This window comes from Gopherus evgoodei, chromosome 15 (genome assembly GCF_007399415.2).
Source record: "Gopherus evgoodei ecotype Sinaloan lineage chromosome 15, rGopEvg1_v1.p, whole genome shotgun sequence".
Lineage (NCBI taxonomy): Eukaryota > Metazoa > Chordata > Testudines > Testudinidae > Gopherus > Gopherus evgoodei.
Genome location: NC_044336.1, coordinates 13,532,870 through 13,549,097, shown reverse-complemented (window position 1 = coordinate 13,549,097; position 16,228 = coordinate 13,532,870). Strand labels below are relative to the sequence as shown.

At 50.3% G+C, this 16,228-nt stretch overlaps 1 protein-coding gene across 1 annotated transcript in view; it reads right to left on the bottom strand.

Moving 5' to 3' along the window:
* QRICH2 (glutamine rich 2) overlaps positions 1 to 16,228 on the bottom strand; it is a 52,277-nt gene that overhangs the window by 22,149 nt on the left and 13,900 nt on the right. The window contains exons 4-9 of the mRNA XM_030534880.1: positions 15,989 to 16,105; positions 10,932 to 12,183; positions 7,089 to 7,183; positions 6,007 to 6,107; positions 4,202 to 4,316; positions 2,281 to 2,532 (exon numbers count right to left, since the gene is read on the bottom strand). Coding sequence (XP_030390740.1) covers positions 2,281 to 2,532; positions 4,202 to 4,316; positions 6,007 to 6,107; positions 7,089 to 7,183; positions 10,932 to 12,183; positions 15,989 to 16,105 — 1,932 coding nt within the window. The remainder of the gene's footprint in view (positions 1 to 2,280; positions 2,533 to 4,201; positions 4,317 to 6,006; positions 6,108 to 7,088; positions 7,184 to 10,931; positions 12,184 to 15,988; positions 16,106 to 16,228) is intronic.

Sequence of the window (16,228 nt, the reverse complement as noted above, 5' to 3'; positions counted from 1 at the left end):
GGGAAAGATTTTCAGCCACTATTAGTCAATTCAAATGAGTGACCTCAAGGTGACAGGCTCCATAGACAACTCTTCACCAATCCCCAGTCCCCCTTGGGCAGAATGATATATGGGGTATCCGGGACACATCCCTTCCTGCTGGACACAGTCCAGATAAAAAGTGGTTCCCTGTGGCAGTCGAGAGCCTAGAGTTCTGTGCCAGCACCCACGGATTGTACTGGAACTGGCTAAGTATGTATCTGTTTGAGCCCCTGAGCCTTCCTTTTAGGAGTGATATTTACAACATGCCTAGCGCTGGCTATTGTTTTTGCAGACTCTGCTTCCAAAAGAGGGTGCATACTCCAGACACGCAAAGCCAGCACTTGTGTGTGCACTATCGCTGCTCACCCTTATCTCAAATCCATTTGTGCAAAACGAGCCTGTGCCCACTTTTGCAGACACAATCAGCTACTGTGACTTTTAACGTGAAAGAGAAGCTGCAGCTGAATATCTGAGCCTAGGAATCATTCCAGCATCTCCTGCGACCTGCACGGCTCAGCAAAGGTGCCGCCATACCCTGCCATTCGGATCAGCTAGAAAATGACTGCTGAAACACTACCAGAAACTGTTCATCTCCCAAAACATTTTCCATACGTTGAGCAAGTAAGACTCACAACCCCCACCCCCAAGAAGTAAGTATTTTTGTTCACATTTCACCAAACAGGAAACTAAGGCATAGCGAGGTTCTGTGCCAGAAGTGATAGGAAGAGAACTCAGGAGTCCTGGCCCCAATCTCATGCATAGATCTCTAGATAGATCATAACATTGCATCAGTTCATCATAATGGGGCTCTGACACAGTGAAGAATGTAACAGTCTAAGTGTCATAAAGCCACTATGTTGTCTCACACAGGAGATCAAAAAAACACCAAGAGTGGCAGGAACGTAACTGTGCCGCCTACATCCACACAAAGACTGGGCTGGCCACGTTCTCCTCTCTAATCTCAGGTTCATCATTTAATGGCAGATGTTCTGTGAGATTTTTACTGATGCCACTCAGGGTCACGTGTAGCCCAGTTCCCCATTCAGTCACGAACTAGGGTCTTCTTCCAGCTCTGCTCTGGACAAGTGCTGATCTGAACTGCATCAAGCCAGAGACAGGATATTCCCTTTCTGACACGGGTGCACAGATGGAAGGGGCGGGAGAGAGGCAGGCTGGACTGCCTGGCTTGCAAGTTGCACATAGAACTGATAGTGCAATGTGTGTCTGAGGGCAGGGTGGGAACCTGCGCAAAGCTAGAGCTACAGACTGCAGAGCAAATGGATGAATGGAACCTTGTGATCTGCACTGGAGTCAAACTGCTACGCCAAAATCCCTGTTCAAATCCCTGCCTCCTCTTCTCCGTCGTTTTGGCGAAGCTGAGTGCTACCGGAAGAGAGTGACTGCGCTGCCCTCAGCCTGGCACAGGACAGCAGGTAACGAGCAAGCTGCATCATGCATAGAGCTCTGCTGATCATAACCTGCAGCACACTCTGCTAATCTGGTCTTGGAATCCCACACACACCTCTGCCAAGGCACCTCAGCCCCAACCTGCAGCACCCCCTGCTATGCCTGCCCTGAGGGCATACTGTTCACACAGCTCTGGCGATGCACCCAAGCCCTGACCTGCACCCCCACCTACTGCAGTCTGCCAATGTGCCTTGGTCCTGGCCTCCACCACCCCTGCGATTCCAGTTTGCAGCTTCTCTAGAGCAGAAACCACGAGCCATGTGGAATGCTGAGATAGCTTTGTAGGGCTGGGCATGAGCCCACTAGGCAGTGGGAAGACACACAAAACTCACTCTGATACGTGACCCCTAAAACCAGGATTTGAGACCAGGCCTCGAGATGAGAAGTCAGGGCACCCACCTCCCAGGCCAGCCAGCAGGTGTAAACCAAGGCTAAACGAGGAGCCAGAACAACAATGGGTGGGCTTCCCAGGGAGCCGGCAGTGATCTGCTCTTGTGTGGTGCGCAGCGCAGAGGGGCTGAATTGATCACAGTCACATGACTCCCGTGTGCAGCTCTTCCCGTGGGCTCTGCATTAGGTGCAATCAGCATGCCCTGGGCTGCCGCCTGCTGCTCTGACTCACTGCTGCACTGGGCTGTGGACCCAGATCCAAAGGATCCAGTCTGAACCATTTCCTCACAGGGCCACTGAAATCCTCCATCCCTCGCTCCCCCCAGGTACTGCATTACGGTCACAGCTTCGGCCTGGAAGTCTGGACAATAAAGCAGAGTGTTTCCCTTTGGCTGGCCTTACCTGGCTCCTCAGCTGAGGCCTCTTTGCTGGCTTGCTTTCCGTGTGCCTTGTCATGAAGCTGCTAATTAAATCCTGCAGCTGTTCATAGCGTTTGAACAGCTGGCTAACCTGCTCGCTGACGTCTAGGCTGCAGGCCGGGCACGTGCCATTCGGCCCTGCCTCCCCAGGCTCCGGGCTAGTGGGCATGCTCATGGATAGCAAGGTGGAGGAGGAGGTCATCATGGTCTCTATGACAGATCTAAGCTTGTCTAACTGTAGGCAGGGGAGAGAAGGAATTGGATTTGAAACAGGCAGTGCTCAGCAGAATTTCTCTGCTTGCTAAGGCACCTGAGCGACGGGTGCTGTGCTCTGTCAGCGAGGTGTCTCCAGCACCCCATTGCTGCTGGCCAGCAGGGATATTAGCAATGCCCGAGGCAATACATTCTGGCCAAGACTCCAAGGATCGGCCCATGGATGGATGGGCCCTAGGTTCTTCTCCAGTTAGCAGCTGCTGAAGCAGTGCTCCCCCTAGAGGCTAACCCTAACTGCCTTGGAGTCTATCACTAAGGTCCCTGTCTTGGGCCAGTCGACACGGAGTGGAGTTCTAGAAGTATTGCAGAAGATGTAATGGCTGGTACCTGAGCAAAGCATCTTATTGCTACCAGACCAAGGAGCGGGTCTGGCTCAACTGCATAAGGCAGCCCACTGAACTGCCACCAGGACAAGCTAAGGAACAGTTGTGTCTCTACCCTGCTTCCCCTCAGATAGCAGAGCAAAGCTTTAGCCTACAGCGAGCTTTAACAAACCCTGCTGCATTCCTGTGGATAAGCACCTCCTTGGGGCACTACTCAGGGTTGTCATCTCCTACACCAGGGGTGAGCAAACTTTTTGGCCCAAAGGCCACATCTGGGAATAGAATTTATATGGCAGGCTATGAATGCTCACAAAATTGGGGCTGGGTTGCAGGAGGGGGTGAGGGCTCTGGCTGGGGGTGCAGGCTCCGGGATGGGGCCAGTAAAGAGGAGTTCAGGGTGCAGGAGGGGGCTCTGGGCTGGGGTGGAGGGAGTGGGGTGTGGGTGTGTGTGAGAGAGCTCTATCTGGGGGTGAGGCATTTGGGGGGTAGGAGAAAGCTCCCGGCTGGGATCAAGGGGTTCGGAGGGCAGGAGGGTGACCAGGGTTGGGGCAGGGGGTTGGGGTGTGGGGAGAGGATTGGGGAGCAGGTTCTGGGTGGTGCTTACCTCAAGCGGCTCCTGGAAGCAGCGGCATGTCCCTTCTCCATCTCCTAAGCGGAGGTGCGGTCAGGCTGTTCCGCACACTACCTCATCCGCAGGCACCGCCCCTGCAGCTCCCATTGGCTGTGGTTCCTGGCCAATGGGAGCTTTGGGGATAGTGCTTGGAGTGGGGGCAGTGTGCAGAGCAGAGCCCCCTGGCTTTCCCTATGTGTAGGAGCCAGAGAGGGGACATGCCGCTGCTTCCAAGAGCTGCATGGAGCGGCCCCCGACCCTGCTCCCCAACTGGAGTGCCGGAGATCCCACTCCCCAGCAGGAGTTCGAGGGCCGGATGAAAATGGCTGGAGGGCTGTATCTGGCCCACGGGCCATAGTTTGCCCACCCTGTCCTACACCAATGAAAAACGTTTCCCCGGCTCTGGAGGGAGCTCAAATGCCCCTTCCTTCCCCTGCAAGATCCAGGGAGGGAAGCAGCAGATAGTGAGGCAAGAGGCCCTTTGGAGCCCAGCTAAGAGCTTTGACCCACTCCACAAGACTAGGGCGCTGGCTTCAAGAGGAGGAAATTTCTAGACCTTTGTACTGAGCAACTGTCCAACACCACAGGGAAACTGGGCAAGCAGAGATACCCAGAATTACCACTGCGCCAACACCAAAGGGCAGCTATTGCACAGCAAGCCAGTGAGCAGCCCATCCTCTCGCCTCAAACCACCTGACCTGTTCCTGCAGGTAGAGGGCTGTGTCAGTGACCGACTGCTCCAACTTGGCTTTGCCGTGATCCTGCTGCTCCCTCAGCTCCTGCAGCTCTTTCTCTATGTCATGTACTGTCGATCTGGATCACAGAGCCAACAACAGAACGGGTCATTTGCTGAGCAGAGGTGCTGCCATGGGGCTTGGAGCACGGAGACAGGGACCAGCACCCAGCACGGGCAGGTGCTAACCCTCCGCTGTGCCAAATGCAGCTCCCCTGAAGTCAACTTGTTTACCCTAGGGCTGAATTTGGCCCCTGACACAGTTGCTGGGAGGTAACTCTGTGATTTAGATACTATCACACCACACAGCAACACAGTCCATACAAGGAATGCAGCCGTTCTTACGGCTCTGTCCAGCTTGTTTGATGTGGGTGAGATGGGAACGTAGAGCCAGCCTGAGACACATGCGAAGACCAGCTGCAGGGGTCCCTCTGCTTTGAGGAGAGGTGAGGAGTGAGGTCTTGCACTGTTAGACTCTCTTCCCCTTCCCAGCATTCTGCTAGGAACGCCTCCCCTCCAGCATAATGGCTCAGCGTTTCCCCCCTCCCTTCAAAGATGAGATGGTGAACAACAATCGACTCCCCAAAGCAGCTGGATCTTGACATTCCCTGCCACCCAGTAATGGCAAACCCCTTCCCCCTAGGGTGACCAGGCAGCAAGTGTGAAAAATCGGGACAGGGGGTGGGGAGTAATAGGAGCCTGTATAAGAAAAAGACCCCAAAATCGAGACTGTCCCTATAAAATCGAGACCTCTGGTCACCCTACATCCCCGGGTGCCAAAACTCTCTCACAGCCGCTTAGCAAGGTACCTCCCTGCCCTGCCCAATGTCCCACACCTAGGTGTGCTATTCAGGTTATAGATGTTGGCCTGGCACAGAGCCCTGCAAAACCTAGAATCAGGGCCTGGAGCGCTTCAGTTACTACTTCTACGCTTTAAAGCAAGCCCAGCTGTGTATACGTAGATTTAACACAATCCATGCCTCTGATCGGTCCAGGAGGGATACATGGCTGCTCTCTGCAGTATATTAATCAAGTGGAACCATGGCTACCCTGCAGGTAGTTCTGTTCTACGAACCATGGCATATGGGTCACCTGTTATAAAACAGTTCTACATGCACCAAAACCCTTTGGGAGCCTGGGAATGAGCCTAGCTCATTTTCAAGCCAGCCTTAGTGGGATGTGGGCTAGTTAGCATGGATGAGCCCTACAGGTTATGCAGTTCGTACGTCCTCCAGAACGTGGACCAGATGCTACAGCTCAGCCCCATCCCGGGGAATGGACTAGGGACAGCAGTCTTGGTCATGATGAACTACTTGGGATCATGAGTAGTTAACTGTAGTTCAGTTCTGAATCAACTCAGGTCTGAACCTGGTGAGACAGAACTAGATATCACAGCTCAGGTCTACATGAGGGATTCGGATCAGAAACTGTAGATTGTATGAAACAATAACAAACGAGGCACTGGAATCCAGCTCTATAGCATAGATACGAATCCTCTGGAGTCTGGATCAGTATTAGAGTCCAGCTTTATTATAGCATCATAGAATATCAGGGTTGGAAGAGACCTCAGGAGGTCATCGAGTCCAATCCCCTACTCAAAGCAGGACCAACACCAACTAAATAACGTAACCTGTCTGATAACAGGCCCCTGTCTTATCAAAGGCCAGCTCTACAGCTCGTGTGAATCCTGTGGGACCGGGGCTTGTTGTTGGAGCCTGTTGCATTAGCAGCAGGATGCACACATCCACAGCTCTCCTCTCCTCTTTTTACCTGAGGTAACCTAACTGCAGGTTAATCTGACTGGATCCCTTCACTTTCTGATCTGCTTCTGTTTCCACCTCTGCTTCAAGGACATTCTGCAGCTTCCTTACCTAGAACCATGAAGAGTCAGGACTTCAGGCACACATCTGCCTGCAAGGACTTCCCTCAAAATGGCTGAATAACTCCCCACCCTCCGGCCCCAGCACGTGTGCTGGGTTCAAATACGGCTAAATGCAGCCCTGATGTAAGCAGATGACACTCTAATTATTTCAAAGGATTTGCATCCACTCAGACCTGAATTTAGTTCAGTATATTAAGCACAAAAATGTGATACACACACACACACTGGGGATCTTGGACTAACCTATTCAGTAGCTAGGAATCTGCACACTGTCCCACTCACCCAGCTGTCCTCTTGCTTCCAAACTGCCCTGAACACAGAAAGCAACAGGGCAGTCTAGTGTACATCGTGATGGAAAATGATCCTTGGCAAGACATAGAGCAGAGGTGGGCTTGGGTAGGACTGCTGAAGAATCTGGGGGCTAGGTGGGGAGGAAGCCTGGAGCAACCTGTTCTGAGAGACACAAGGGCCAATCTCCCACACACACACCCCTTCCCAAGGGTTTCTCCCCCACCTCATACTGATCTTATTATTGTTCTTAATATTCTGAGTGTGCCGAGAAGCCAATGAGTTCAGGGAACCATTGTGCTGGGCACTTTACTAAGTCACCATAAGAGAGTCTCTGCCCTTAAGAGCTCACAGTTTAAATAGACAAGGCAGACAAAGGTGTGTGGGAATCAAGCCCTAAGTGACTTGCTTAAGGTCATTGAGGCAGTCTGTGGCAGAGTTTGAAATTGAACCCAAAAGTCTCCAAAGTGTCAGTTCAGAGCCTTAACCACACTACCAAACAAGAGGGATGTTCTCCACTAATGCCAATACCGCAACTCCACAGCCTACAGCACATGTTCAGACCCTGGAAGATAACAGTATCAATGTCCCTGTCTCGCACACCCTCCAAGCCAACCATAGCGGACTTGTTACCGTTGTTGATTCCATAGTTAGGTTACAAGATGGCACACCAGCTGCTCACCTTGGCCTTTACATCTTTCATGTCTTCTGCCGTGGCCTTCAGGGAAGACAGCTGGTCCATGAGGTCAGCAGGCATGCTGGAGAGGTTCTTAGGGACTAGACACCACCACGGAAATACAAAGCAAGCACTTAATTGATTGTGTACATAAGAACGGCCATACTGGGTCAGACCAATGGTCCATCTAGCCCAGTATCCTGTCTTCGACAGTGGCCAGTGCCAGATGCTTCAGAGGGAATGAACAGAACAGGGCAATTATCAAGTGAGCCGTTGTCCAGTCCCAGCTTCTGGCTGTCAGAGATTTTGGGACACCCAGAACAACATCCTGACCATCTTGGCTAATAGCCATTGATAGAGCTATCCTCCATGAACTTATCTAACCCTTGTTGAACCCAAATATACTTGTGACCTTCACAACATTCTCTGTCAACAAGTTCCACAGGTTGACTGTGTGAAAAAATACTTCCTTCTATTTATTTTAAACCTGCTGCTTATTAATTTCATTGGGTGACCCCTGTTTCTTATGTTATGTGATGGGGTAAATAACACTTCCCCCATTCACTTTCTCCACACTATTTGCCACTTTATAGACCTATATCATATCCCCCCCAAGTCATCTCTTTTCTAAGATGACCCATCCCAGTTTTTTTTCTCTCTCCTTGTACGGAAGCTGTTCCATACCTCTAATTATATTTGTTGCCCTACTGTGTGCCTTTTCCAATTCTAATACATATTTTTGAGATGGGGCAACCAAAACTGCATGCAGCATTCAAGGTGTGTGCATGCCATGGATTTATACAGTGGCATTATTATATTTTCTGTCTTATTATCTATCCCTTTCTTAATTGTTCCTAACATCCTGTTAGCTTTTTTGACTACTAGTGCACATTCAGCAGATATTTTCAGAAAACTATCACCAATGACTCCAAGATCTCTTTCTTGAGTGGTAACAGCTCATTTAGACCCCATCATTTTGTATGTTTAGTTGGGATTATTTCTTCCAAAGTGCATTACTTTCTACTTACCAGCACTGAATTTCATCTGCCACTGAATTTCATCTGCCATTTTGTTGCTCAGTCACCCAGTTTTAAAAGATCCCTTTGTAACTCTTCGCAGTCAGCTTTGGACTTAACTATCTTGAGTAATTTTGTATCATCTGCAAATTTTGCCACCTTCCTGTTTACCCCCTTTTCCTGATCATTTATGAATGTGTTAAACAGTACTGATCCCAGTAGAGAACCCCTGGGGGACGACTGCTATTTACCTCTCTCCGCTGTGAAAACTGACCATTTATTCTTACCTTTTGTTTCCTATCTTTTAACCAGTTACTGAACCAGAAGAGGACCTTCCCTCTTATCCCAAAACTGCTTACTTTGCTTGACAGCCTTGGATGAGGGACTTCGCCAAAGGCTTTCTGAACGTGCAAGTACACTATATCCACTGTTATGCTCATGGACTCCCTCAAAAAATTCTGATCGATTGGGGAGACATGATTTCCCTTTGCAAAAGCCACTTTGACTGTTTCCCAAAATATCGTATTCATTTCTGTGTCTGATAATTCTGCTCTTTACTATAGTTTCAGCCAATTTGCCTTGTACTGAAGTTCGGCTTACCAGCCTATAATTGCCAGGATCACCTCTGGAACCTTTTTTAAAAATCAGTGTCACATTAGCTATCCTGCAGTCATCTGGTACAGAGATTTAAGCGACAGGTTACATACCACAGTTAATAGTTCTGCAATTTCATATCTAAGTTCCTTCAGAATTCTTGGGTGAATACCATCTGGTCCTGGTGACTGTTACTGTTTAATTTATCAATTTGTTCCAAAACCACCTTATTGTCACCTAAATCTGAGACGGTTCCTCAGATCTATCACCTTAAAGAGAATTCCAAACCTGAACCAACCCCTCTCTGCAGCGAAGACTGATGCAAAGAACTAATTTAGCTTGTCGGCAACAACCTTGTCTTCCCTGAGCGCTTCTTTAGCGCCTGATTCTGACATACTTAAAAAACTTGCTGCTAGTTTTTGTGTCTTTGCTAGTTGCTCTTCAAATTCTTTTTTGGCTTGTTGAATTATACTTTTACATTTGCTTGACTTGCCAGAGTTTTTGCTCCCTTCTATTTTCCTCGGTATGATTTGACTTCCAATTTTTACAGGATGTCTTTTTGCCTCTAACTGCCTCTTTTACTCTGTTGTTCAGCCATGGTGGCATTTTTATTTTTTTTTGGTCCTTGCACTGTTTTTTTTTATTTAGGGCATATACATTTAATTTGAGCCTTTATGGTGTTTTTAAAACGTTTCCAGGCAGCTTGCAGGCATTTCACTCTTGTGGCTGTTCCTTTAAATTTCATTTCCATTTAACTAGTTTTCTTATTTTTGTGTAGTTCCTCTTTTTGAAGCTAAATGCTACTGTGTAGGTTTCTTTGGTATTTCCCCCAATAGGAACATTACATGCAATCACATTATGGCATTACCAAGCAGTTCAATTATATTCACATCTTGTACTGGATCCTGCGTTTCATTTAGGATTAAATCAAGAATTGCCTCTCCCTTTGTGGGTTCCAGGACTAGCTTCTTCAAGAAGCACCTATTAATGGTGTCTAGCAATTTTATCTCTGCAGTCCATCCTTAGGTGACATGTTGCCTGGAAATATGGTGACCCATCCTAATTATTACTGGGTTTTCTGTTTTTGTAAAATTTCACCACCACCATCACCATCCTGGTCAGGTGGTTGGTAGTATATTCCTATGGCTATACTCTTACTATTCAAGCAAGGAATTTTTATCCATACAGAGTCTATGGTACAGTTTAAGCATTTAAAATTTTAGTATATTTGACTCTGCTTTCTTTCACATATAGTGCCATTCCCCCACCAGCATGACTTACTCCGTCATTCCTACGTATTTTGTATCCTACTACTACTGTGTTCCATTGATTATAAACTTTTCACCAAATGTCTGTGATGCCGGTTATGTCAATGGCCTCATTTAATACCAGGCACTCAAGTTCATCCAACTTAGCATTTCGACTTCGAGCATTTGTGCACAAGCACTAATAAAATGTGTCCATATTCAGCTCTCTGCCTTTGTGTGATGTAATTGAATTGGATTCTTTTGTTTGATTGTTTCTCTTCAGTTCCTACCTGCACTTTATCAGCTTCTATCCCTCTCCTCTTTACTAGGATATAGAAGCCCCCTTTGATAAGTCTATGGCTTAGCTCAGAGGCAGACCCAGAAAGCAGATTACCAGCTACTACCTCCAAACCAACACAAGCAGAGAGGTGAAGCTCCCCTAAGAATGGAATTGCACTCCCTGTGCCCCTATTTAGCCTCACAGACCCCATCAGTGTCCACCACTGCGATATTTTGTATCATTTCAGGATGGAGGATGGAAATGCAACAAGATACTTAGAAATTAACCAGAAAATGATCTAAATGCGATAAAAGGCTCCTTTTCAAAATGGTACCTTGGGAGCGAACCCTAGACCCCTGTCAAAGTCAGGGCAAGAGTCCCAAGGCGGAAATTTATGATCGTTAAGTGTACCACTCGAGATATTTATGCCCTCAAATGACAGCCCGGTCAAAGTAAGCTGCACCCATTCCACCAAGCACGTCTCACTGGGGAGTCAGCCCAAAGGTATGAGCAGTGTGCCAGTCACTGAGGAACCATGGGGAGGGATCCAGGCCCCAGCCAAGAGCACCACTGCTCACCCAGACACCCCTGTGGATCCAACAGAAGGCTACAGTCAGCACCACTCTGGGAAGCCATACCCGAGGAGCATTTGTCCAGGAAGCCACCTGCAGAAGGCCATGAAGACGACACTGGCTGATGGAGAAATCCCTACCTGCATCCAAGAGGAATTGTCGCAGCTTGTCGAGGTCGGCGTGGCTACACTTGAATTGCTCCAGGTGGTTTATCTGCTCCTGCAAGGCGGTGTAGAGGTCGGTCAGCTGCCCGACCCGGCGCAGCGCTTCCACAGTATCCGAGTAGCGGCTGGAGGCGCTGCTGGAGCCGGAAGACTCTTGCGGCGTGGATGATGTTAGGTGTTTGTCCTTCTCTTGTAAAGGTGATGCCGGGGATGTAACGGCAGAGTAAGGGCCAGGTGGAATTGCAAGCTGGGCTGCTAGAGCTGAGGGACCTGCTGTAGGTGATGTGGGCTGGAAGGCTGAAGTGTCTGCTGGAGTCCCGAGGTAGCCTGCCTGGGCCCCTGGAGCTCCATGCCAGACTCTAGGAGGCCCCACCTGGGTCACTGGGGAACTGGGCCAGGTGCCAGGGAAGCTCGGCTGGATTCCTGGAGCACCTGCTTGGGCCCCAGGGAAGCCTGGCTGGGCTCCTGCCTGGGTCCCGGGGAAGCCTGGCTGGGCCCCTGGCTGTGCTCCTAGGGAACCTGGCTGGGCTCCTGGCTGGGCCCCGGGGAAGCCTGGCTGGGCTCCTGGCTGGGCCCCGGGGAAGCCTGGCTGGGCCCCGGGGAAGCCTGGCTGGGCCCCGGGGAAGCCTGGCTGGGCTCCTGGCTGGGCCCCGGGGAAGCCTGGCTGGGCCCCGGGGAAGCCTGGCTGGGCTCCTGGCTGGGCCCCGGGGAAGCCTGGCTGGGCCCCTGGCTGTGCTCCTAGGGAACCTGACTGGGCTCCTGGCTGGGCCCCGGGGAAGCCTGGCTGGGCTCCTGGCTGGGCCCCGGGGAAGCCTGGCTGGGCTCCTGGCTGGGCCCCGGGGAAGCCTGGCTGGGCTCCGGGGAAGCCTGACTGGGCTCCTGGCTGGGCCCCGGGGAAGCCTGGCTGGGCTCCTGGCTGGGCCCCAGGGAAGCCTGGCTGGGCCCCGGGGAAGCCTGGCTGGGCCGCTGGAGTGATTGCTTGAGCTTCTGGTGTGCCTGCACTGGTTCCTGGAGTGCCTGCCCGGGCTGCTGGCTGGACCACTGGCATGCCTGCCCTGGTCCCTGCCTGCATCCCTGGAGTACCAGGTCTGCTGCTGGGAGAGCCAGGCTGGCTCCCTGGAGTCCCTGCCCAGGGTGCAGCGGGTTTTCTCGCTTGGGTGTCCATAACTGAAGCTGGTTGCTCGGCTGGAGAGGGCTGGCCTAGGCTGGGATCCGCAGACTGGGCTTCCTGGAAACCAATGGAACGGGAGCAATTTACTGATGGGCACTAGTTCAAAGCAAAGTGTGTGTGTGTGTGGTGGGGGTGTTGGTGTCACTAGGCATAAATCTAGGTAGCTCGGGAGGGTGGAAGATCACGAGTGCCGATGAAGCCCTCCTGCTCAGGCCTCAATGAACCAATGTTCCTCCATGTTAAACACTTTGTGTTACCTAGTGTAACCTAATGTACTAATAGCTGCAAAAATGTAGTGTTAGCAGTTAGTTTTCGGTTGTAACAGCCAGTTCTCTGTTGTAATACATTGAAGCTAGGCTAAAGCACGCTCAAGGCCGTTTTAAGATACTGTATACATGTCTCAGCAGCGGAGAGGGGGGAGAAAGGGGGAAGACAAGACAAAAGATTGAATGAGAAAAGATACTGCAGCTGGATGGGAAAGGAGGGGGGAGTGAGAGATCAGCTAGTCAGCAAGAAAACGTTTTGTAGTAAACAACTGGCATATAAAAGGAAGAAACTGCTTGTTTTAGGTGTGCAGGATTTGAGATTGTTATTTCTCCCTTGCACCTTATTTGAGCTCAAATAAACTTGTGTTTTGCTTCTCCACCCTGCTGTGTTCATTGGCGCTACGCACTCTGGGCAACGAACCACTGTTGCTTGCCTCGGGCACCCTCTGTGTCGGCAACAGGGGGAACTGGGATACTCAAAATCACCTTCTTCTATTTCTGCACTTCAACTGGAAGTAACACTACCATCAAATAAGACAGGCCTATCTGGACAGAACGGGCAATGGGACAGGACATGCCCCCAAACCGGTCTTTATATTGAAAGGAAACAGCAATCACAAAATGTCCTCTGAAGACACTGCTGGTCGCTGAACCAATTCCACTAGTGGCCAAGTGTTTCCTAGGAGCCTGCTTTCTAGAGGAGTCTCTGGGATGGGGTTCCTAGCAGATATCTGACCCTCCCTCTCAATTGTGTACACTTGCCCCTGTCAGTCACACCCTTCCCCACCATGGGGAAATCACCAGCTACTTCCCACATTCCCTTCCCACCAGGTATTACAGTTACTCTGCCAAAACGCCCTCCATAGGAACAACAAGCATTGTGTATGCATGAAAATCACATAAGCCTGGACTGAAGCACTCTTGAGCTAAAATGTGTGAGGCTGAGGTTGCGGGAGGAGTTGGTATTAGGATCCTGAGCATAATTCTGTAGCGGGGTCCCCAGGTCAAATCAGAACTCCAGGTCCACCCTCAGACTCTCAGGAGCTGGAAATCCACATCCAACTCTAGATCTGGTGGCTCAGACCTATCCCATTCTGAGAAGGTCTGATCTGCTTTATCACCTCCTAACAGCACCAATACATTCCAGGGACTGTCTGGAATGACTGATTCTGGGAATTAGCAGTCACATTCAAACGAAATGTCATTCTGTGGTAAGGAAAGAAATGATTTCTTCTGGAAACTATGCCACCTGCATGCGTCTGTATGGGGTAACTTCATGGAGTTTCTGACACAGAACAAGAATAGCACGTGTTAGGAATATCATGTGTTGCTTACTATAGAGATTAGCACAGGAACAGAAGCTCCCAACTGATCAATTAACTTCTTGTATTCCTATGGGTTGATTTACCCTATAGGATATCACCTTCTGTGCCCTGTGAATGTCTCTATTTTTCTACTCCATGCCTACAGAGCGATCTCAGTAGCTAATCTGTGAGTCCCATAGAATGGTACAGTCATAATGTGGCCACCTTGTATGATGCTATATGAAGCTAATTGTTTGACAGGCATGCTATGAGCCACATGCTGCCCCTGAGCCTCCCTCACAGCCTGTTCATGGACGGAGGGGTGTATTACAGATGTGTTCAATCAGGCACATTCCTTCGTTAGCTTGGATTTAAGGTTGCTGAAGTACAAACCCCACCAAGATGGTTACTACAAGTTGAAGTCCCCAGTTAAACCAATCTTCACTCACAAACCTTCCTGTGCAAACACGCTCACAGGCACCTCGCCTCCACTACAAGCTCCCTTGCACCTCCAATGAGGACCAATCACAATACACACATGCAGCTATTCTAACCCACTCCCAAGTGCATAACTATAACTCTGACTGCAGCTAAACTGATCTATTCTCCACAGATGCAAGTGTGCTGGTAAAGTGCAGAATGTGTCATTTGCCCATGATGAAGGAGGAGGTCAAAGCGAAGGGGAGGGTGTTTGCATGTGAATTAGAGTAACAGGATGTGTGCATTCTGGGAGAGACATGGGGCGTGAGCCGGAGAGGGAGAAGTGGAGATCTGCTCTGATGAACCTCTTGGAAAAGAGCAGGGTTTACTCCTGCGTGTGTAAAGTACTCAGTTCTGCTAGCACAATGGTACACGGAAACACTGTGTAAGTTCCTCCGCACCTTCCAATGCTCTGCCAAATGCATCTCCATCCAGACCCACAACACCTTGCCTTACTCCACCCTAGCATTCCTCCAGCTTGACCACAAGCTACCAATTGTGTCACGCTGTGGGGCTATTTTCTGAGGCTGGCAGCCATCCCCTGGCAACAGCCACCAAATTCATCTTTACTCAGGACTAGCCTTCTAATCAACCCCTATAAGACATGGTGACTCCACGGCTATCTAATCATGAAGATTCAGCCAGTGACTTCCTTAGACAGTTAAATGCAACAGGAAGCAGCCCTAGGCCTGCACCGTGAAGACAAGAAAAAGGAAAGAATCAGATCAGTTAGCTCAGTTAGCTCATCTATAAGACGTTTTTAACATGCACGGAAAGAAAGGACAGGGTAAAGCTGATGGGTCAGTGGTGTTACATCAGTGGTTAATTTAGTCCAGTGACAATTGTAAAATTCTGTAATGCATAAATTCGTAGAATGTGAGGCCTCCAAATGACACAAATAACCCTTCTCATATTGTTCTGGTTAGACACTGTGACAGGGATGGTGGAGACTTCCCAAAAGTGGCCCCCTCCGTGGCCCCACTCCTGCCACCCTCTTCTCTCTGAGGCCCCGCCCCCAGCAAAGCAGGAAGCAGGAGTGAGGTCGGGGACCCTGGGCCCCAACATCTGCCCATGGTGGAAGGGGGGGGCAGAAAGCAGCCCCAGGCTCATGTCCCTGCCCCCGGACTCCTCCGCCCAGGGCAGATGGAGGGTCAGCGGCTCCCCACCATTGCCCAGGCTCCCTGGCCCAGGCTCCACTTCTGGCCTGGCTGGAAGATGGAAAATCAGGGGGATAAAGAGGGACAGGGCTGCGGCCAGTGGTGAAAAGTGGATGGGCAAAATGTGGGAGGGCCCTGGCCCCTTGGCTCCCCTGTTCCAGTGCCCCTACACTGGGAAGCCCTGGGTAGGAGTCATACAAGGATTTCCAGTGCTCAGGCAAGGCCCTTTGGTGTCAGAGAATGGCAATCACAAGGTGCCATCACAACATGGGGTCAGAGGGCAGGCGGAGGGAAAAGGCCTCTTACATCTCCAGTTTCACACAGCTTTGCTCAGAAAAGGACACATTTAGAGAGAGAAGCCTTGGACAAAAGCCTGATCAACTGGATCCTTGCATGGCACTGGGGCCTAGAACTGTGAAACATGACAGAGGTGCAGGCTGATCCCTCCCAAAGCCAATTCCAGACATCCTGCCCCAGAGAAGAGCATCTCAGATCAAACACGTTCATGTCAAGCCGCATGAAGGCTGGAAAAGTTCCACATTCATAAGATCTCCCTCCCCACTATTACATGGATGTCTCAGCAGAGGTAGAGGAAGGGGGCAAACATATTAAGCTTTCCCCTCCCTCCTGGCACCCTAACTGAAGTCACACTCACAGTGGGTGGGCTCTTGCCTTTGCCTGTCACAAGGCAGTCCTCCAGAACTTCCCAGCGCACCATGCTATACATTTCTTCGGGGGAAGGATAGAGGTTTATCCTTTGCTCTAGGTTCCTCTGGAAAAAAAAAGCAAACAGAGATGACTGTACTTCTATGGGGCATGTCTAGGAAAGGACTTCATTCTCTCCTCCATTAACTCCTCAGAGACTAGCAGGCCAGAGATTACCCAAGAAGGTAGC